This window comes from Apostichopus japonicus, chromosome 14, assembly GCF_037975245.1.
Source record: "Apostichopus japonicus isolate 1M-3 chromosome 14, ASM3797524v1, whole genome shotgun sequence".
NCBI classification, from domain to species: domain Eukaryota; kingdom Metazoa; phylum Echinodermata; class Holothuroidea; order Aspidochirotida; family Stichopodidae; genus Apostichopus; species Apostichopus japonicus.
Genome location: NC_092574.1, coordinates 21,802,351 through 21,825,275, shown reverse-complemented (window position 1 = coordinate 21,825,275; position 22,925 = coordinate 21,802,351). Strand labels below are relative to the sequence as shown.

At 36.8% G+C, this 22,925-nt stretch overlaps 1 protein-coding gene across 1 annotated transcript; it reads right to left on the bottom strand.

Moving 5' to 3' along the window:
- Positions 1-2,540: 2,540 nt before the first annotated feature.
- Positions 2,541-22,838, bottom strand: LOC139979678 (lysosome membrane protein 2-like). Its single transcript, XM_071990700.1, has 13 exons — positions 22,689-22,838; positions 20,743-20,875; positions 17,695-17,852; positions 16,279-16,432; positions 15,495-15,695; positions 14,867-15,008; positions 14,048-14,117; positions 12,242-12,423; positions 10,283-10,404; positions 9,729-9,802; positions 8,255-8,306; positions 6,897-7,076; positions 2,541-6,277 (listed from the first exon to the last, which is right to left on the bottom strand). The coding sequence occupies exons 2-13, from the start codon at positions 20,854-20,856 to the stop codon at positions 6,236-6,238; spliced, it is 1,491 nt and encodes a 496-aa protein (XP_071846801.1). The 5' UTR covers positions 20,857-20,875; positions 22,689-22,838; the 3' UTR covers positions 2,541-6,235.
- Positions 22,839-22,925: the final 87 nt, after the last annotated feature.

The window sequence follows — 22,925 nt, the reverse complement described above, 5'->3', positions numbered from 1 at the left end:
ACCAGAGTTAATAGGATGTTGCAAGCATCAAAGATTGTAATTTACATTTTGTGAAAGCGAAGACTAATAACTACAGAGGTAACCCCCCCCCCCCCCCCGCCCACATTCCCTCGCTCGGAACCTATCTGAGGAGAAAACTGGTGACCTGTGAGTAGACTGGAACATGAATGACATTTATCATACTGCGCCCTTACATGTTCATGATTATTTTCTTCTGATTTATAAAGTAGAGCAGTGTATGAACTGCTAAAGTAGGTCGTGAACTTTTTATTTCTCCCGATTCCTCTGACGTCATCACCGTCGCTGTAGGCCCAGTGTATAGACTGCAGTGGAAATTGAGGAAGGATATTACTTCCATGGTTTGAACATGGTTACAGGGCATGACATTTCGATTTTAACATGATGTTCTCCACCGAACGGTGAACGAGCATGGTTTAAAAACACACATAATTTTATATAATAGTATGATAATGTTTAAGAAAATTAATTGGAATTTTCGGTCCCAATGGGACCTTCGTCAGCAATACTTGGCAGTCGAATGTATATATATTATATAATATATATATAATATATATATATATATATATGTATATATATATATATATAGCGGGAGGCCCGGGTTCGAGTCCCGGTGGAGGCTGGAAGTTTTTCACTGTTCTGGATTTTTCCTTCTCTTTACGTTTTCAATTATTTATATATATACATGAAAATCGTAATATATATTGGTTGGTTGGCGTTGAGCGATCATCAGACAACTGATAGCTTCAAGTTATGCTCCATGACTATATAGGCTCCTCATCGGGATTACCAGGAATTATAGGGTTGTTGGAGTATTGTTCTTCTGTTGGTGCACGCTCTTTTGCGTCCGTTCAGTTGGTGGGTTTTTTTTTGCGTTTCTTCGGTGTTCACTCCTTTGTTGTTTGTGGTTCCCTTGTCGGTGTTTGGTGGTTTATATACAGTTGTTTACATATATATATATATATATATATATATACCCTTTATAAAAACATTGTTGCGTTCACAAAAATTGCCCAGTGAAAGAGCCTGAAATGATGCCAATGCAACTCGAGTGTTGTGACCTAGTCTTCGATAATCGTCAAGACGAACCTATACTACTCATAATGAACGAATGGCTTCCTATATATGACTGTACAAGACGGTTTACAGCACGCGAAACAAATTTTCAACAAATTTTTGTGTGTGTTTTGATTTTCAAAGTGACCAAATAGTGTTTTCTAGTGGCCATGCAGTTATTATGGCTCAGCACCGGCACGAATTAAATAGAATGGTTTACTCGTCAATGTTGTATCAAGTTAGCACATACGGTAAATTAATAAACTTCATGGGAAGTTCGTCGAAAAAGTAAAATAAGAATTGAAACAGTTCCACACTGTGTGAATGTATTGGCAGCATTTTTTTTTAATCAAAATATATTCTTTGAATTGAAACAACACAAATACGATACTTCACATGTGCATACGTCAAGAATGTAAGTTCACTTCCCGTCATACGTAGTTAAGTTAAGAATACTATACTGTACTGCAAAATGTATACGTTGGCCTTTATCTTCCGACCCCCCCCCCTCACCCACCCTCGCCTTTTATGGCAACCCTTACAAGGATTGCCACCCCACTTTAGTAGTATATAGGATGAAACAATTTTCTATTCCCGGTCAAACCATATTTGGTTAACATAAACTAGGTAACACTCTATTGCGACAAAGTCTACCCCAAGAACACATGACACAACGAAGATCAGACTGACGCAATCTAGACAAAAGAAGAACAGTATTTCGAATTGAGCGATTTCCTGTTTGTTTAAAAGTCTGTAATCAAATCGGAAATGTAGTTATGGCTCCTGTATGGGTAATATAAGCAAAATACTAACTCACATGTGTACATAATTATACCATAACGGATTAAATCACAGGATGAAACGCATTATATCTTAATTTAAAAACCAAAAAATGTCATTCGAATGCTGACTGAATATGTTTAGTTCTTGTATGAAATGTTAAATGTTTTATCAAACATGGCTTATCAATGATGCTGTTGATTGGGGGTGATACAGGGAACTACCTTGAAGGACTGAAGAGGGGTGGGGAGGGTCAGCACATCTAAGATTATTACATCAGAGAATATAACCGCTGTACACAGTGGTAGAAAAAAAAGTGAAATTGTTTTACTTTTAGGGAGAGAGCAACGGTCTCCATTGGAGAGTTGTCATTGGGGTGTATACTACTTCTTTGGAATGTGGCATAATTTTTCACTTCATATGGCTCATTTCTGCATACATAAAGCAATCATAGCTTGCATTGTGTTAGTTGAATGAAACTGGTGTATACTCCACGCCTCATGCAACCTTTCCCCCTTATCGATATTCACATATCTTTCAATTTTTTCAGACTGTATTTCAGCTTGGGAATCGGATAGGGGTAAAATACCCTTAAACTGGTGATACCCATGTGGCTTAAGCAACTACTAAAAAAATCACTTTGTCAAATACCCAAAAAAATGTAAACACAACTACCACAACAAAGGTTGATTTGGCATCTTTATTATGACTTCATAAAAATCTTGTAAATAGTAAAGATTGAAATGAGATAATACAATATAATAACCCAAAAGATTACATAAGGGGAGTAGTATTAACTGTGAGGTAGGCACTGTGTTACAATTTAACAGTCGTATTGCTTAATAAAGAAAGCACCACACATCACAATAACACATAAACCACAATTGTCATCCACATGCTACTTTACAGTCCTAGCAGGAGCTGGAGGGGGCTTTGAAAAACTTTCCGATCAAACAAAACCCACTCTAAAGGCCCCTCCATCACAGATAATTTGCCAATTTTGTGTTAAAAAAAGAAAACAAAATGTAATAAAAAGATAAATAGAAAAATGTTAGAGGGTCTGACATTCCGATTGTGGCTAACAATGTAACAAATGAAACTCTTGATTGTATGGTGACCATTTCTGTGATTAATATACTAAAAAAAACTTAGTTTACAAATAATCAATTTATAACAATTTTTTGGGGGTAAAATATAAAAAGAAAATGCATAGGTTTACACATCAGTTTATTCTCGAAACAATTATCATAATGTCATTTTGTGATAGCATTAAATTTCCGGTCTAATTGCCGATACTCTTGAATCGGTAACCTTATAATCTTTATTTATGATACCACAAGAGCTGAACAAGCATCTTACTCCAGATATCAGAGATTTATCCAGCAAAAGCAGAAAAGAAATGCAAGAAAGAATAAAAAAGGTAAGCCTAGATTTGAATGAAAACTTCAAAGTGAGGCAAAAGATATTCTGCCATAGCAGATAAATGTCTGATACTGCATGTTTACACTCTCTAAGGAGTCGAGAAAATAAAAGAAATGAGAGAAAGAAAGCCTCAGCCTAACAAATTTCAGCTTCATGTATCCCATGTGAGGGTCAGACCAAAACAGGTATGAGCCTGGGGTAAAAAAAAATCACGGAAATTTGCAAAATATGCGATATAGGCTACAGTTTGCGTATGCTACAGTATGTTAGGATAATAGTTTTGCCCCGTAGGTAGAAAAGAAATTGCGGATATTTGATAAAGCTCTTGCCTGCCAAAAAAAAAGGAAACATCAATCATCTAACAGTGAGAAATAAACAAGATTATTTGTCACCCAAACCTTCCTTCTGCTCCTTATTCAAAACCCTCAAAGGTTGATTAAACCTCTTATTCTAGAAAAGGAACCTTTCTCAAATAATAAACAAGAAAATTGGTATATTTCACAAACAGATAACTTATGGCAGTAGGTATTAGGATCTTTGGTTTCAAAGAAAATTAACAAGGGTTACATAAAAGAAATTCTATCACATGCTTAGAGCAGTCTTTAATGTTAAAATATAGCACAAAAAAATGTCAATAGCTTGCAGTAGTCTCTACTGTTAAATAAAAACTATTGTCTAATTTTTTGGGACAGTCTCTTATATTTGAAGTTCTCTATTGTTTTTACAGTCTTTATTGGTTGAAGTTCTCTATTAATTTTAGTCTCTATTTTTTTAAGTTCTCTATTGTTTTTAGTCCCTATTGTTTGAAGTTCTCTATTGTTTTAGTCTCTATTGCTTTTATAGTCTCTATTGTTTGGCCAGTCGCTACTGCCCGTATCAGACTCTGAACACATTTACACCTCTCATCCTCAAAGGATGGCTAAATAACACTCTTCAAAAAACAAAACAAAAAAAGAATATACCAGGATTTTACAAAGCATTGCTTTGTTGCCAAATGTAAAAAAATTATCCCAACAAGTCAAAACTTTAAAGAATTTCAAAGAAAAACTATCAAAGGTTACATCGAAAAATACAATCACATGTTTAAACCAGTCTCTAGTGTTAAAATAAAATGAAAAACTATCAAAGGCTTGGAGCAGTCTCTACTGCTGAACTAATTCACCCCCCCCACCCCCTAGGCTTTGGCTAAGTCTCTTATGTTTGATGTTTTTGATGTTGTTTAAACAATCTCTATAGATCAGAGAGACTTTGGAGACACTATGCCTAACTAAATACCAAATGAACTTAACTATTACAAGAAAAGAATGAAATTTAAAGCAAAATAACTCTACATAGTAAATGTAACTCCACAAATTTGCCATAAGGTAAGGGAAAAGAAGAGAAAGTCAGTAATATTTATGCTCCTTATTTCGTTGGCTTAACACATAAACGTAAGCTTACCTCAACATCATTTGTCTGCTATAACTAGTAATAGTTTTTTCAAATTTAAAAAAAAAAGTGAAGTTTATACAAAATACAAAATGAACATTTCTAAAGCATTTTTCTCCAAAATCAATCATTTTAGAAATTATGTAAAGTAATCACAACAACTTTTTTCCAGTCACTCTAGTACTGACTATCATGAATTTTATTTGAAGTAAGAACAGTTTTGGTGAGTTGTGGGAGAAGGTGTGGGAAGGGGGATGGAATATGATTACGTATTTGTGGTGAAACCCAACCACATGATATAAAATTGTTCTTGGTCTGTAATTAATGCTTAAGGGACTAAAGATACATCCAAAATGTGAAGTAAGACGTTCTCTTTTAAATAAATGTCCGCTGTTAATATTGAATGTGGTAGTATTAGAAATGCCCATAGAGATTCCACTTTTCAAGATAAGGAAAAGACTTTTTGGTTACCATAATCATCTCTTAATATGTCCCTTTTGGAGGGGAGGGGGGAGAAGGGGGAGGGGTTCATATTTTTACTGCAATTACAAAAGAATGAATCAAAGCTAGGTAGTCAAATATGTGTACAAGATATTAATTTAGCATTGCTAAATAATGAAATACTGAATACTGAAAACAACATCCAAGTTTGACGAAGAAAACTAGCACAAAGCACAAGACTGTGAGAAATGACTTGGTTTGTCCCCGTTTGGGTCATCCATATGTTTGTTCTTCTTTTTTTCTTTTTTAGTCTTAGAAAATGGAAGTTGCTTGTAGTTTTGATGACGGTGAAGCAAAGATAATTAATTATATTATTGGAAGTGTGCTACCAATATTTACTGTTCGCCTTTACTGAACTTATGATCACATAATGTAAGCACCAACACAGCTTATTGCATATCTATAAGATATTAAGTATCATATTATTATGCCAGCAAATTGGAGCAGAAATTCCTTTTTCTTTAACTGCTAATTTCTAGCAACAATTAAACCGTATGACTGAATACTTTCTATTCTTAAAAGTATAACATTTTCTAAAATAGCATGCAAAATCACCTTGGAATTCTTGAGTAATTCTGCCTCATTTCGTGGAAAGGTTTGATTTGCTGATTTTAAAGGAACCGAATCGTTTGGAAATTTTGCCAATATCAGCAGCATCTAAAGCAATTCTGACCCAAAGTTGATGTAAGGTTCATCAAGCATGCTAAAGAAAGACACATCTATTTCCAAAAAGTCAGGCAAAATGATCTCATATTTACATAAAAAGACTTAGAAACCATCTACTTCCTTCCTTTGGATTTAAAGCCTTATGATTATCTTAATAATTTTCAATCAAAGATTGGCTGAAGACTGAAGACAAATGTGTTGGAATTTAATAACAGACTACAGAATGAAATAAATTTTAGATGATGACGAAAGCACGATCGGTACTCTCAAAAAAGGCTGATACTGACAATCCTTTGCCGTTGATCTCAAAGTCTCTAGAGCCATGAGTTTTCACTGCAAATTACCTTAGCAACCTTCGACTTGATCAAGCCTTGTTTCCAAGAAGTGGAGAGTTCTCAGATGGTGCCTGTGGAGAAATGTACAAGAACAATATTTGATTTATAAAAACTGGAAAACAAGAGTTTGATAGGAGGTATGTTCAAAAGACATAAATCAGACAAAACCACTAGAAAACAAAAATATATATTGAAGTAACATTATGAAACATGACGTAGAATTTCATATCCTCAACATTGGACTAACACCATATGGAAAACATGGGAATCAAAAAGTGTGGCATGAGCAGCATGAACGAGGACAAAAATAGTAACTTTTTAAGTAACTTTAACCTTTATTCGGCACTCACATCTATAACAATTCATTTTCGAGGATATATGGTAAGATTAAAGACAAAAGTAGGATTAGTGGTGTAGGATTAGTGTCTTCTCAACGTTCCAAGTTGGATGACAGTGTCAGTGAAATTTGATACTGGTTTACAAACTGATTTTTAACATATTTCAAATATTATCAGAATATGTTCTTTCTCAATCTTGTATTTGGAAAGACTGCACCCTTAAAATGAGTTGCTGAGCGAGAGACATTTCCCTCGCAACGTTGAATGGTTAACATTGATAAAAATACCTATGTTACATTCTTTGTAAACAAAAACAGACAATAGATGGAGGTTTCCGTCTTTCAACACTTACATTGACTGGTCTTGCAAGGTCCGAAGAATTTCTCGTTCCAGAGAGGAGGCATGACACCATGATGATAGATAAGAGGATACCAAGACCAATGAATAACCACTGACTGATGTGAACGACTACCCATATCTTTAACGTCATCCACTCCAGTTGCTTAGCGTACTCGGGAGTAACCACAGAGGACTATAGGGGGAAAAACAACAACACGATGTGGATGAGTGGAATTACTCACGAGTAACTTTAGAGTTTGATATGCAAAACCTTCATGTGAGCAGCGAATACAACTGTGAAAGAAGTTCTACTTTCACTTTTATGACTCTCTGTAAATCCTGTTCAAGGTGATCATCAGAGCCTTGCACACCAACATACTTTACAAAAAAATATGCACACTCCAACGATATGAAAGTTTGGAACTTTGAAAACAGATATGATGTCATCCAGACAAGATTTGTTAATAAGTAAAAAAATAAATAAATGTAGTGCAGTCAGTAATTACCAGTACCAACAAAGCAAGTATCAACACCAACAAATGCTGTGTGAGTAGGAAGAATTAACACCAATGAGGTTGAGCAAGTATCAATTATCTACACCAACAAATGCTGTGTGAGTAGGAAGTATCAGCACCAATGAGGTTGAGCAAGTATCAATAATCAACATCAACAAATGCTGTGTATGTAGGATGTATCAACACCAATGAGCTTGTGCAAGAATCAATAATCAACATCAACAAATGCTGTGTGACTAGGAAGAATTAGCACCAATGAGGTTGTGCATGTACCAATTATCAACACCAACAAATGCTGTGTGACTAGGAAGAATTAACACCAATGAGGTTGAGCAAGTACCAATTATCAACACCAACAAATGCTGTGTGAGTAGGAAGAATTAACACCAATGAGGTTGAGCAAGTATCAATTATCAACACCAACAAATGCTGTGTGACTAGTAAGAATTAGCACCGAATGAGGTTGAGCATGTACCAATTGTCAACACCAACAAATGCTGTGTGAGTAGGAAGAATTAGCACCAATGAGGTTGTGTAAATATCAATAATCAACACCAACAAATGCTGTGTAAGTAGGAAGTATCAGCACCAATACGGTTGTGCAAGTATCAATTATCAACACAAACAAATGCTGTGTAAGTAGGAATTATCAGCACCAATGAGTTTGTGGTAAATATCAATAATCAACATCAACAAATGCTGTGTAAGTAGGAATTATCAGCACCAATGAGTTTGTGGTAAATATCAATAATCAACATCAACAAATGCTGTGTAAGTAGGATGTATCAGCACCAACAAATGTTGATCAAAGGTCAATAGAATTGCAACTGAAGAATAACTGCAAGATGGGACATACCTCTTCAAGCCACAGAATAGGGAGGTAAGCATTTGGTAAGTTCTGGAAAGCGCTGAAAATAAAATGACAAAACAAGATGGTTAAAGGATTTTTTAGTGGCAGTCTATTGGGTATATGCACAAAAACTCCATAATTTTTTCATCACCAAAGTCCTAATTCAGGGAATTTTCATCCTATGATTCAGGAGAAGTGAATTTTTGAACCTTGCGCCAACTTAATCTAATATATTTTGAACAGTGGAGAACGATGAGCGATAGTGATGTCATCGCGGCACTTTGCAAGCTACACTGTAGCGAGGGAAGTTCAAATTTCTGAAAATAAAATAGCGATTTAGATGGAAATTTCCAGGTGAAATTGCTTGCAAGTTAGCAATCTTTTTGAGAGTTATAACATTTTTCCAGAATTCCATAACTAGTTCTTCATCATATGCTGTTGAGATATTTGTAATTTGAGAGATTTCTTGAATCACAGCCGTACGCTAAGTCTGTACACATTCCTGTGTATTAGAGTGAGAACTGATCGAATCTGACAAATGTGACGTACTGAGGTCACGTCTCGACGTAAGTCAGTGTTAGATTCAAATTTTCTGGCAGGATGGGCCAACATTTCAAGCACTCTATCACAGAAACTAAAATTCATCACAGAACAAGGCTTTACAGGACGATACAAAAAAAAAAAAATTATGTCCGGAAGGACTGGATCCCATTTTTCACTAAAAAATTCCTTTAAGAAGCCAGCAATTGAATGATGGATATTCATATATGTTCTGTGATTATCAACAGGAATTATCCTCATAGCTAAATTTATTTTTAAAACTAATGGTTGGATAGCTCAGTTTGTCGAATGAAGAGCGTGTATCCCGGCATCGATGGCTCAAATCCCACTTTAACCAATTATTTCTTAATTCTCTCATAATAAAGTTTCAATAATTGAAGAGTCTCTCTAAATAATGCTTTGCTTTAAACAGGAACCATGGTTAGATGTTAAAAACTTAAACTCAGGCGTTTAATGCAACGTTAACCATCTGTATCCCCTTCACAGAAATGTTTAGCTGAGACATTTAAGTATGGTGACATACTGCTAATATTTGTTGGTTTAAATTCCCAGTTCTCAGATAAAGAAAGCAGATCGCTGATGTAAAGTAACAGATATATCGATGCTGTTAACAATCACAGATCTTAAAAAGACTGCAAAAAACGTCTACAATGTGAATGGAAACTTTATTTTCATTTTGCTCTTCGGAGGGCATGGGGGGGGGGGGGGGTTTTCCAACTGCTACTAAAATAACTACAATATGTCACACTGACATAGCAAGCTCGAAAGTGGCTAAGTGTTCGTCGGAAAAGCCTGACACCTGAGTTGAACAAATCATATGCCTTTGACGACAACGTCAATCACCCAAAACTGCAAGTAATGAGTTCCACTTCTGTATAGATTCTTTAGGAAGATGATAAAAATGAAACTTTTCACTTACGGCATGTCCTTGTAAGCTTTCTGATGAATGTTGATCTGTAAACGTTTGAAAACTTGTAACGGACCTCCTGTAATCTGTTGAAATAACAAAGAATGATGAATGACAGGATAGGCCTCCACAGAAAAGAAACAAAGTTTTGTCATGGTCGAAACAGATATAGTGGACGCAACATTTCTTGCAATATCCAAGAAGGGAATACCTTTGTAATATCATTTAGAGGTTTTGAGTTTCTCCCCTCCCTCTCCCCACACCCCTCTCCCTCCCTCCCACCCCACCCCCTCTCCTAACAGAAAGACAGAAACACTGCTACGGGATAAATTCTACCATCTACATTCCTGTAAGCCAACTTGCTGACCACTCACTGTGTCACCAGGGGGGTTAACCTCTCAAATGTTACCTTCCATGAACCATATTTAGAGTTAACATTATGATATCATGGAATGTTTTTGTCATATTCATGTAGTTTCACATGATTGTATGCAGCTGGCAGTACTACCTCCAGCGTATAACGATACCATCGACTTCTATACTATGATCAGTTAGATTTCACTTACTGGTTCCAGGTCAAACGAGGTCTGATGTTTCTCCTTAATTGGGTTAATATCGCCATCTAGCATCTCCAAAACTTTCTCTTCGGCAAAGAGGAAATGAGGCAGTGACATCACCACTGGTGCATCTGTGAAAAGCAGGACGGAATAGAGTTCTGACCACAACTATTCTAACAAATCTATGGACCTGTTTTTTTTTGGGGGGGTGGGGGTTGTTACCTAGATCACACCTCCATTAGTTCCCAAATGAGAATCGGGCAGTAACTTTTATAAACTTTGGGAGTATTAAGTACTACTATTCCTCCTCACTTAACGAATATCCTCATTACTTTGACAGTTTCATTTTCATGTAAATGTCTGATTTGCTTCTAGTACATGAGAGTAACATCATCCTGAAAAAGTTTCTGACAGGACAAACGTTTTTCAAATGAAATTGAACTGCATCCTTAGATTTAAGTTGGGAAAGGGATCTTTCTCTTTCTCTTTCCCTTTCCCCCCCCTTTTTTGTTTGTTTTTTGTTTGCACATTTTCTTGATTGACATATATAAACCTTACAGATAACAATGTGAAAGTATATAACACAAGAGTACATGATATAGTATCACATTAAAAAACTTGACATTGAAAGGCTTCAAGCCAAACAAAAGTATTCAACGTTTAATATTAAAGCAGAAACTAGAAGGTTTGGTTATTTAACTACTAGAAATTTTAAAGCCAAAAGGTTTAAAGAACTTTTCCAATTTACTTACAAGGTAATGATGTAGAGAAAGTCAGAAACTAATGGCAGCAGACAAATTAAGCCTCCCAATGTACACCACAGAATAAACTATGGCCAAACTTCTCAAACTATGGGTCACAACCAATAAAAAGGGTTGCCAATTTTTTTTCTTTGTAGAAAAGGGTTTCCTATGGAATCTGACAATAAAGTTCCTCCCTATCGCACAGTGATTTGTTTCCAAAGTTCTGATGAATGTATATGTAATGTAGTTTACTAAAATTCAGTTAACGTTCAACCGATGGGGAATCTCCGGCCCACCATGAATCAACAGCGGGCACTGTGATATCTGTCTTTTCTAGGTCTGCCAAACTTGACAAGCTGCAGTCTCTGAAATCACTGAGAATTTCTTGGAGGAATCACTGACGGATACGTCTGGGCAAAATACCTGCACACATTCCCTAAATTTCACTTGATGTGACACATTGGAACTGACATGAAGTTAATACCACTCATGACTAGCACAATTCAGAAACGAAACGCTGCCGGCCGTTCGTTTGGCAAAGTTTACACACGTCTGGTGATCAACCGATCGGAAAGCTCTCTTGAGGCATTTTCGATCACAGCCGCTAAACTGAGTAAATCCTAGTAAAAGTTTCCGAAATAGAAGATAATGTCATCCTACCTGCGATTCTTCTCGTAACTATTGCAGACAGGGCCCTTCTTGGAAGTGAGGAGTGATCCTTAGTTCTGCCATATACAAGCTACTGTGGCTTCTGCCTGGCATCCATCCCCCCCCCCACCCAAACAAGGAAATGGCTATATAGGGATCACCACCCACTAAGGGCTAGGTAGCTCAGTTGGTAGAGTGCTGGGCTTTTAACCCAGAGGTCAGTGGTGCAAATCCTTCTCTAGTCATACAGTAGAGGTCAGTGTAGAGGTGTAGAGGTCAGTGTAGAGGTCAGTGTAGAGGTGTAGAGGTCAGTGTAGAGGTCATTGGTGTGGCCAGAGGTCAGTGGTGCAAATCCTTCTCTAGTCATACAGTAGAGGTCAGTGTAGAGGTGTAGAGGTCAGTGTAGAGGTCAGTGTAGAGGTGTAGAGGTCAGTGTAGAGGTCATTGGTGTGGCCAGAGGTCAGTGGTGCGAATCCTACTCTGACCATATAGTTCTGTACTCCTTTCCATTGTTTTATGATTTTCTACATGTTTACCATTGAACCATAGACTGCTGTTGATCAGGAGGTAAACTTACCTTGATGACAGTTACTGACATTGAGAAGGCCCCCAGGGAGACAATAAGACGCATTTGGGGTACAGAAGCCAAGGTTAGCCGGATTTAGAGTTGTATTTTGAAAGTCCTCTGGTGTACCGACGAAGCGGTCTGCAATGAGGCCTTCTACATCAATGGGCTTCTCATAGCTGGCTTGGATGGATCTGAATGCAAAAGGAGAGAGGATAGAAGACAAAATTGATAAAGATCGGCGGCACATCAAAATGTCGGCTAATGCTCCAATATATACCGCGAACGATAGATGTCAACAAATCACATACGGTAAAAATATGACATGGGATGGAATGATGTTTTTCCAAATATGGTCTGTTCACTAGATCTATCACCTACAACATATATATTTTGAAGCAGGATATAATTTCTCCAGTATCGCATCCCAAAATGCTATGCAAATTGGTAATTGGAATTCCTATACAAGTTGTACACATATGTATTCTATAGGAGACCAAGTTTAGAGCCTTCAAAATTGCTAGACACAAATTGTACACTCAATTATGCACTGTGGAGTATATGAACCAGGATTAAGTGTAGTTCTGCATTCTATCACCAACTACAGCATACCAGTTGTGGAATAGACTACAAAAATATCATGTCAATAAACCTCTGCCCTCAAAAATTTAGAAAGCTTAAAGAACTTACTAAAACTTTTGAAAGAGACTTTCATTGAAGTTCTGACTATACAAACTTATACCCGGATGGGCGGAGGAAGTGTTTAAGTAGAATATAAAATTGTCTCGGTGAGGGGAGAGTGCTTTGCTGGGTGGCCGTTAAAAGTTTGTTGAAAGTCTCTACACGAGTGACTGTGACATTTCTAGCATATTTCCATGGCAGTACTGCTGCACTTTTAATTTTTAATGAAAGCAGCAGTTGACAGACAATGCAAACTGGTTTCAGTTTCCAACGTACAGACTAAACAAAGGCAGAGTTTGTCTTTGTCTTTGTTTGTCAGAGTTTGCCTTTTGTTTGTAAATAAAATATCGAGGGTAGATCTGAATTAATGGCAAATACCAGGAAGTAACGGAGAAGTGTTGGGATAGGTCTGAAAAATATGAATTACTAGTTTAATGTGTCAGATGGAAAATACCTGTAGGATAGACTTAGGTGACAGCACATGAAAGCTATTCTTGGTTTACAATTAACATAGCCACAAATAAGAGACTATGAACATTAATGTTCTAATCTATTTTGTCAAGAAGTTGGCATATGTTTAGTTTAAGGGCTTTGCAAGTTATATCTATCAGGTCAAGGCATTAACCAGGCCTCGGAATGAGTTAGGTGAAAAAAAATTTCTCCTTCCTAGATCGTGGCATGTCACAAAACTGGTGCTCCTGCAAAAGCCAGGGTTGTGATAAATATCTCTATCTTAGCAGCACAGGGATTTGTGATGTCAGGGTAAAACTTGTCTCTTCCTTGTCAGTATGTCACAAAACAACAAACTAGTAAAACAGCTTTCTTACAAATCCAAGTTTAGAAGTAAAAATTCTGGTACTGGTCACACAGTTTTGTAATGGTAATACAGCTTTTGTACTGGGTTATATAGCATTTGCACTGGTACATTGTTATGTACTGGTTATAACCTTTGAATTGGTACCTTAACCATTGGGCTGGTTACATAACAATTGCTATGGTAACATAACCTTGAACTGGTTCCATAGCTTTCTGTATTGCTTACAAAGCCTTTTGTACTGGTAGGATAGCACATGCTACATGATATAAGCTGCTATATAAGGGTAGCCTACAGTGACATATATTTCAGAAAGCTCTTACCTGCATATATCTGATGAAAACACATAAAGTGGTTCACTTTTGTCGATGAACGGGTGGTAATATGTCCCATCTGATCACGAAAAGAAAAACAACAATCGTGGCTCCAATTTGAAACTTTTGAGGTAAGGAGGGGACTTGGGGTTAAGGAGTCAGTGTGCATGGGGGTTATTAATTTCTCCGACATTAACATGATAGAACTATTCTTATACAGTAAATGCATTCATAGTTGGATTTCCCATTTTGTGTCCAGTTGGGTAGAAATCCAATAAAACTATCCATTCATTACACATCACCTTTCGTCTCCACCCATTTATTTATACTTGCACAATAATAAATGATTTTTGCATCAACAATTCACAGACCAATACCAATCATCACATTCATACTTGGAGAATACTAACTGACATTCACACTACCCCTCCATTTATTCACTTAACTCTACGACACTTAATGATGTTCACACTACCTCTCCATTCATTCACATACTTGGAGAATACTACCCCCACCCCAACCCCCCCCCCCACACCTCACTGTCCATCTCCAATTTATCACGTAACTGTACTATATACAATGTACGTTTAAATTACCACTTCCTTCTCTCTCTGTCCAATTCCAATTATTCATGTCACTTATATCATACTAAAATGAGGTTTACTATACCTCCTTACTATACCTCTGCCCTTCCAAATCCATTTATTCATGTTATTTGCACCAATACCAAATGCTGTTCACACAATCCTCTCAGTCCCCGGATCCACATTTCATTTCACATTTACTTGAACAATAACAAGCAAAAGTTCACAGTATCTCGTGACTCACCAGTTCCATTGATCATGTTTGTGGTATTTGTGGTCCAGAAGGTCAAACTACTGTTCCCTTTGTATGTCTTGATGGAGCTCGTCCGAGACGGATCAGTTTTACCAGAGTCGACAACGTAAACTCCGTCATCAGAATTATTTTTCTGGAGACCAAGAATTTAAACTCGCTTTGAAAGGAAACAATATTTAAGCACCTACCCTGCTCAACTGATGTCTTCGATACTGATTAGAAGTAACATTTTTAGATGGGGAATAATGTCCGCTGCTGTTTGAAAACCCATCTCCCAATCCTTCCCCCCCCCCCCTCCCCCCAAACTGATCATTCTGTTTGTAAGAGCCAGTTTCTTTTATGTTATAGATGGGTGCATTGAGTGCAGGCATTGTATGTATACAAGCCTATTCTAATGTTGGTGACACTGCCTAGAAATAGTAACGCCATATTTGGACACTAAACCAACAAACGATATTTGACAATGATATAACAAACGATATTTGACAGTGATATACCAGCCAACCAACATAGCTCTTATCAAAGGGAAAAAGGAAAAACATCCACTTAATCAAAACCCACTGGTGGTGGATGGGCAGAACATGAAACTAATTCTTGTCACAAAGAATAAGACACTCACTCCGGCAAAGAGTCCAAAGACTGTCGAAGGCACAAGTCCCGGTTTCTGTAAAGCAATCAACTTGAGAAGAGGATCTTCATAACCCCAGAGAAGTTCATCCACAGTGTGCGATTCAAACACATGAGAGCCGGTAAATAGGGCTGCCAATTTTACCTCAGACTTTTCCTTATCTCCCCAAAAAGACACCATATTGACAACAGTCTATAAAAGTGCATAAAACGAAGGGAAAACAGTGTTTGAAAATTATGAAAATAACATATGGGAAACAATATAGAAAGTAGCTGCTATTCATAAACAGTTTTCATATCTCACCCAGATTCACTCAAGTTACTTGTTCAAAGATCCGTGCGACGGTTCCCCCCAGCCCCCCCCCCTTTTCTCATGCAAACTGTCGCATCTCACCAATAGCCAGCATCAGCAATCAAGGACAATAAATGGCTCAAGCCTCAATTTTTATACCCAAAACAGGAAAAAGGCTAGGTTAGGTAAAACATCAACTTCAACTACCAGAGTAACCCCACTTCGTAATTAAAAAAAGATTAAAAAAAATATGTGATATATCTGAATTCAATGACCCGAACTTTGTCCTAGACTGCCATTTGTCAAGGTTTCGCGGAACTAGATACCGTAGACTCGATATGACAGCGCCCTCTGTTTCGGGAGAGTATCATCCAGTGTGCATTAATATCAGTTTCCCACCAATTCCAATAAGTAGTGAAGGATTTGCAACGTTCAAACGCTTATCGACCTACAGCAACTGGCACAAAACCCAGATTTTTCTCACCAAGTATGGGATGTTGATGCTGGTGATCTTATCAATCATGGGATTTGCATTCTCAACAGACATATCGCTGACAAATTCATACTGCGAAAGGGTTGTATACGAGATTTCTTCATCCGACGAAAGGAAAGTCACATTTTCTTTGTTCTTCGTTTCCCTAATAAGAAGTAGAAATAAAAAACAAAGGGATGGGAAAAGATTTTTTTTATTTTAAGAATGAGCCATTCTCTGATAATCTTCATATAATTATGTTCTAATTTACTGGATATTTTGCCATCTGATTAGGTCATTTGCATGTTCCCTAAGAAGTACGTTTTTATTCAAATGGTTCTGAATGTAAACATGGTGACTAAATTTGGCTTCTTGGGGTGTGTGACGCATCCTACCAGTCTGCTGTGCATGGTTAGGCTTGGAGTGATTAAAATTATTCGACCGGTAGTAAGTGGTTCCGTGAAGGGTCTGTCAGAATCATATTGCCAGCCACCTCACTCTAAGGCTCCTGGTTGATGCACTGCTTGATACCCTCTCCCGGGTAGGATAGTTTTAATGCATATATGGTTTCTTTTGTGAAAGTAATACCTATAAAAAAAATTTCTTCAATATTTTTGTTTTATGAATAGGTTTGTCAATTACCATTACAGTAAAGATTAGCGTAAATACGCATGAATTAATTCTTCCAGTAATGACGTCTTAAAGCTGTTTCGGTGTTGATTTTGATCAACGTTTTTCATAAAAACATTCATAAAAGTCCATAATGAAACCCACATCACAGGGCATTTCAAATCAACAAATTCAAATTGTATTTGCTATCTGATTTTTGATGATTGTCCAAGATTCCTAAATGTGGTTCTTAGATTGATGATCGTAGTCCTCTTTGAATTTTGTCAAGTCACCTGATGGACAAGAAGCTTCCAAATGTTCTCACTTAGACCATGGAGCTATTACCGAATAGCTCCATGCTCAGACAAACTTCATAAAGATACTGAATTGCATCACAACAAAGCTCACTTTATGGGTTTAGAGCACTCAAGAGGAAGTTGTGTCGGGAAATCATCTGTATCTATAGGTCAGTTGCTTGCATGCGAAACCACAGCGAAACCATGGAGCTAGTTTCATGTTGATGTTGATGGAACCTTTGATCTAATGTCCAAACTGAAATACTGTTAATTGTTGCAATGAAGGAAGTGTATTAACAAGGAAATTTTCACAGAATTCGAAAGGTACTTTTAATTACTCTTTACTTTTTTATCATGTTTTGCAGATATCTCAGAGGATACAGTACTTACACTTATCTGATAGATTCTGGAGTAATTTGTCAAAAATTGACAAACCAATGCAATGTGAAAAATATTTTTAATTAGACAATCCAAAAGTATCTCCCACTGGAACTATTTTATTGGTTTATATTGTTCTCAATACCTGTATGTGTAAGGACCGACTTGGGTCACGTTCGGCTTGGCGCCTTTCAGGACATCGTCAGCATTTGTAAGATTCCACATCCAGACTTTGAAGTAAATTGGAAAAGGGGGATTTACCCACGAATCAAAACCTGTTTTCTTGTATGCAAGGACAACATTCTGTGTAGAAGAGAAAAAGAAAAAAAATCTTACAAAGTATAAATGTAAATAAACTAGGTTCATAGTGACATCTATGCAGTCTAAATACAGGCTACCTTCACACATGTATAAATTTGTTATTTAACACATACAATTCCATCTGCTAAAGTATTACATTAGGTTCATTACATGAAAAAATCTTTACATATCTAGGCTTTTCACTGGATTCAGAGACTGTTCAAAATTAATCGTAGACAACTTACACCGCAAGCTAGGTGGTATCTAGAAAGCTTTCAGTGCGCGAACTTATTTTAGGGGATATTATTTCTCTGGTATTGCATCGTAAAATACTATGAAAAATGGTCAAATTGCTCTACAAGTGTGCGAAGTTGTGCAGCAAGTTTTTTCACATGGGTCGTAGATCATTTTATAATGTTCAGGCAAAATTCAAAACCTTCACAATCTGCTATACAAAATTTGAAACCAAAATTATTCCCTGCAACCTATTCATCATCTAGAGACATAAAATGTAATCCTGGGGCAATATCAAATGAAATGAAAAGAAAAAATAATTGTGTGTTTAAGTAGTAGAAATTAAGTGGCCATCATCACGCCCCACCCCACCTCCCCCACCCCCTCCCTCACTGCTGAAAATCTCCTATGCAGGTGCCCTGCAAGTACAGTACCTTACTGGGGGGTGATCTTACTCAGGTTCCAAAGGTCCTATGCATACTAGATCGTGAGAGTCTAACTAAAATCGATATATCTTTGAGGCGTTCATAATCGACATTCCATATTTAAGACGATGATGCAATAATGCAATTATAATACAACTATCTGTAGATGTGGATATCATGTGATCTAGCGACAAACAGATAAAAAGGATGTAAGGTGCGAACATGAACGATGCTCCTAAAGGGGTCATCTTGGGGGTCAAATTTTCCTGGTTTTACAACGCGTTTTAGAGGCGTGGCGTATGTACTTATTGAGTCCTTGCTTTGTTTATACACGAATGCCTTTTTTTTTCGAACTCGTGAACATACCAATTATCAAAGAAAGCAAACATTGGGTGCTCATACTTGCTTGAAACTTTCCGCAGAGATGCTTGTACTCGATTTGGATTCAATTTCAATTCCTTTAATTCCAGTATAAATTATATCAACTTTACAAATAGGATCAGTCATATCATGTACATATAAAAAAACAAATAATTAATTTAAGTGATAAGAACAGAGACAATGTAAAATTAAAATAAAAGATATAATGATGTATGAATATTAAAATACTTCAAAAAGGATTAGAACAAAGAATTTTAAACTCCATGTTGAGTTAAAAGCGAAGCTCTATAAATTAAGGAATTTCTAAAAGGTGTGATTCTTAAACTCGATTGCAGGATTTGGTAAATTGAAGCTTATCTTATTGCACAGGGAAGTCAATTCACGATGCATAGAATCTTCTTTGCAGGCAAGTTTTTCGGTTAATCTAACAGTCATTTTTGGCGACAATTTTAACCTTATTTCAAGAAAATCATAATCTGAGCAATATAAATTTGCACCATATTTTAGGAAACTCTTCATTCTATTCTTATCTTTAACATGTATAAAATGATCCTAAACTGGCTTTTAATATAGCTGCATTTTTACACTTGAGAATCTAATGTATTCAAACACCTCCTCATGGTTTCGTTTTGTAAGTACCGTAAACAGTAAACTTCCAGTCTGGAGTGGACTCACATCATCATATGAGGTGTTGCAACAAAACTTTGACCCCATATCCAAACAGGGTGAGAAAGACAGATAATTGACAGAAACATACAAGTTGGGTTGTATCTGTTGTATAAAAAACAGCCAACATGTTCAAGGACACTACTGAAAAAAATTCTATTTACTGTAAACATAGTTTGACTTCTCACTAGTTCATGGATAGATGTTCAAGGTTAACTTAAACTGGGAGATACTGATGTGGGAGGGAATAATTTATCTGGTTATCGCACTGAGAAATGAGCGACTTGCTATAAACAAGTGCAAAGATGTATTATTTATAGCAGTTTTTGTGCATATTTAGAAACCCTACTATTTTGTAAAAGACAATATGCAGAAAATATGAAAATAAACTCACTATTACACTGACTGACTGACTGACTGACAGATAGACTGCTGACTATAGTAACGGGTGTATTTTGCAGCATTAATAGTAACATATTAATCTCCTATTGCCAAGAAAATACAAAATTTACAAACGGTCATAAATCAGACAATTTTGCAGCAATGCCACTGAAATTTTCACAGTATGCTCATTACATGGCGCTCTAATGATGTATAAGGATGGTGGTAATTAGTTTTGGAGAGGGCCGAGTTACAGCCATCTGTGACTTGTCACAGAATGACACGTGACTTGACACGGAATGACCCTACTGTCAAGAAAGACAAAACTACCTTGGGGAATTTACTAGTTGTTGAATACTCCAAGTCTAGTAGGATGTTATGGCATGGGTGCGGCATACCTCCTGTTCCTATCAATGTGAATTCTTAGAAATGGAATTCCTCCATAAACTTCTGTTTTAGATAGCCACTTTTTACTTTCAAATCATGAAGTTATACTTGGTGAGAGTGGCTGAGTGGATAAAGGCGGTGGCACTTAAAGCAATGAGTCGTGGAGGTTTGATTTCCGGCCAAGCAATAGCAAGGTGGGTTTTTCATCCAAGAGTAATCTACCGTTTTCCCATCTGAAATGACTTTCCAAATTAAAAAGATTTTAAAGAAGCCACCCGACATAAGCCCTTGCGGGTTTCTCCCACATTTGTGGTCGCTTAAGCGTCGTAAAAATAACTGCTGATTATTATCATAATTAGTATTATTATATATATTAAACTTAGCACTGTGTACAGAAGAATGACTTGCACATTACTCACCCGCTTGATTAATAAATGGTAGACTCCTGGAAAAGCAAGCAATACCGCCACTCCAATGGCAAGTAATAAAAGAGAGAATAGTAAGCCGACCACTTTACATGCTGTTTTCGCCATGATACTTGGTAGAGAAGCGCTATTATAGAATGAAAGTAAAAGAGGATTTTATTCATTGATAGCAAACTTGAACTGGTATGTTCAATTGAAAAGTATATCATATTTCATTCAATTGCATGTATCTGGACAACTTTGAATGTCATCAAAGGAAGTAATCATGGCAAACTTTCCATGCATCATGAATAGGGAAACAACAAAATCCTCTCATAGCAAATAACGATAACCTTTTCAAAATAGATACCATAAATTTGGATTCCATTTTCCTATTTGGGATATAATACTTTTAATTGTTTATTATTGAAAAGTAATTGGGAAAACTGGAGATCATTTTTTTTTTGGGGCCCTTTTATCTTGAGGCAGCTTTGAAGATCTTTGCCTTTTGAGAGAATTGGACTTGTTAAAAATAAAAACTTGTTTCCTTGGTTTAAAGTTAAAGGGTGTGAAGACTCGCACAAAAAGAAACTTCTGATGTCGGTTATCTGACCTAGTTTCGAATGAGGTGTAACAGAAGTGTTAGACACCACCATCGATCCCAGAAAATACACACACAGTTTGCTACCGTCGGTAATAAGACACTAATGTACAGTCAGTACATACAGCTGCGGTCAATACCCACAGCACAGTGTACAAACGATACAGCGATGGACATCTCAGGTCCAGCTAAAGATAACATGGTATCACGTATCATTACTGTCTGCATTTTGTAGCAACACAAACAAAACGTCACTTGCAAGCAACCGATAGTTAACTTTTTCAGATGGCCGCATGCCGTTTGGGGCGAGTCTTCAATGCTGTTGCAGTGTAGATTCAAGGTATAGGGGAGGGCACTCGATGGGTTTTGAACGTCGTTACTTAAGAAAACAATATGGCGACACTAACGCCAAAAGCATGATGTTTTAGCTAACTGTTTATAGTTATTTTTTTTGGTTCATATACATTTTATCCTGTAGATGCAGGAACATTTAAAAACTTCGGTTAAGAATTACGGTGTACGATTTGTCATTTATGTAGTTAAGATAAATAAGTTATTTAAGTTGCGTTTACGGTTGCACTGCTAACCATTTAGGATAAGTTGAATTGCACTGTTGTTGTTGTTGTAGGCCTAAAGGCTATGTGCGTTACCTAGCTTGTATGCGTGTATGTGTATAAGATCATAACCCCTCCCGGAGCGTTCATAAGCTCTTGTCCTTACTCTAGTTAATTTCTTATGTTGTATTTTACCTTATGTGAGGATATATCGCTTTACTTGAAGCAACGTTGTATTTTGTCACAATGGTAATGTGAGGGATTCTGGTCCATTATGGTATCCATCGATCTTAGGAAGGCCGTTTGTGACAGTATTTACGTATGTCTTAATGTATCTTTTTCTTGTATTTTTATTATTTTGTTTTAATTTGTTCTCGTTTGCAGTGAATCAGTTTACTTCAATAAAGACATGAACATGACTTTGAGATTCCGTTGGTGGCGTCCTTTAAGTTAATTACCCAATTATTTGTACTACAAAGGAATTTGTAGTACAAATTCCTTTAACTAAGTCCTTTGCTACGCCCATCTCTATAACAATGCAGTACCATAGACTAAAGCTAAGCTAGATGTAGTACTGAATAGTAGTAGGGCTAAGTACTTTTTGCCAACATTTCGGTGTCAATAGTTCAATAGGTACTGTAACAATGTAAGTTTTACGTTGTTAGGCCAGAATAACCTACGGAAACGTTTATGGTATTGGTAGATCATTGTTACTTCTTTGCTAGGCTAGCATAAATATGATTCAAACAAGAATATGGAATGTTAAAACTGCATAATTTACACCTTAAGGTGGTGAAAATACCAACCTTTGCACTGCAGGACTGGTATTTGCAGCAGTGGATCCAAAGACTCTAATTTCTAAACAGGAACAACCGGACTCAGTGCTTCGACTGACCCAACCTCATGCTCGCGTGATTCTGACACACTATGAATAACTTACGAGATTTGCTGTTGTTATACAACGCCACCGACAAGCAGTATTGCGCAATACCTTCAACTACAGTCACATGACATAACATGATTTGGGATTTGTTCAACCGACT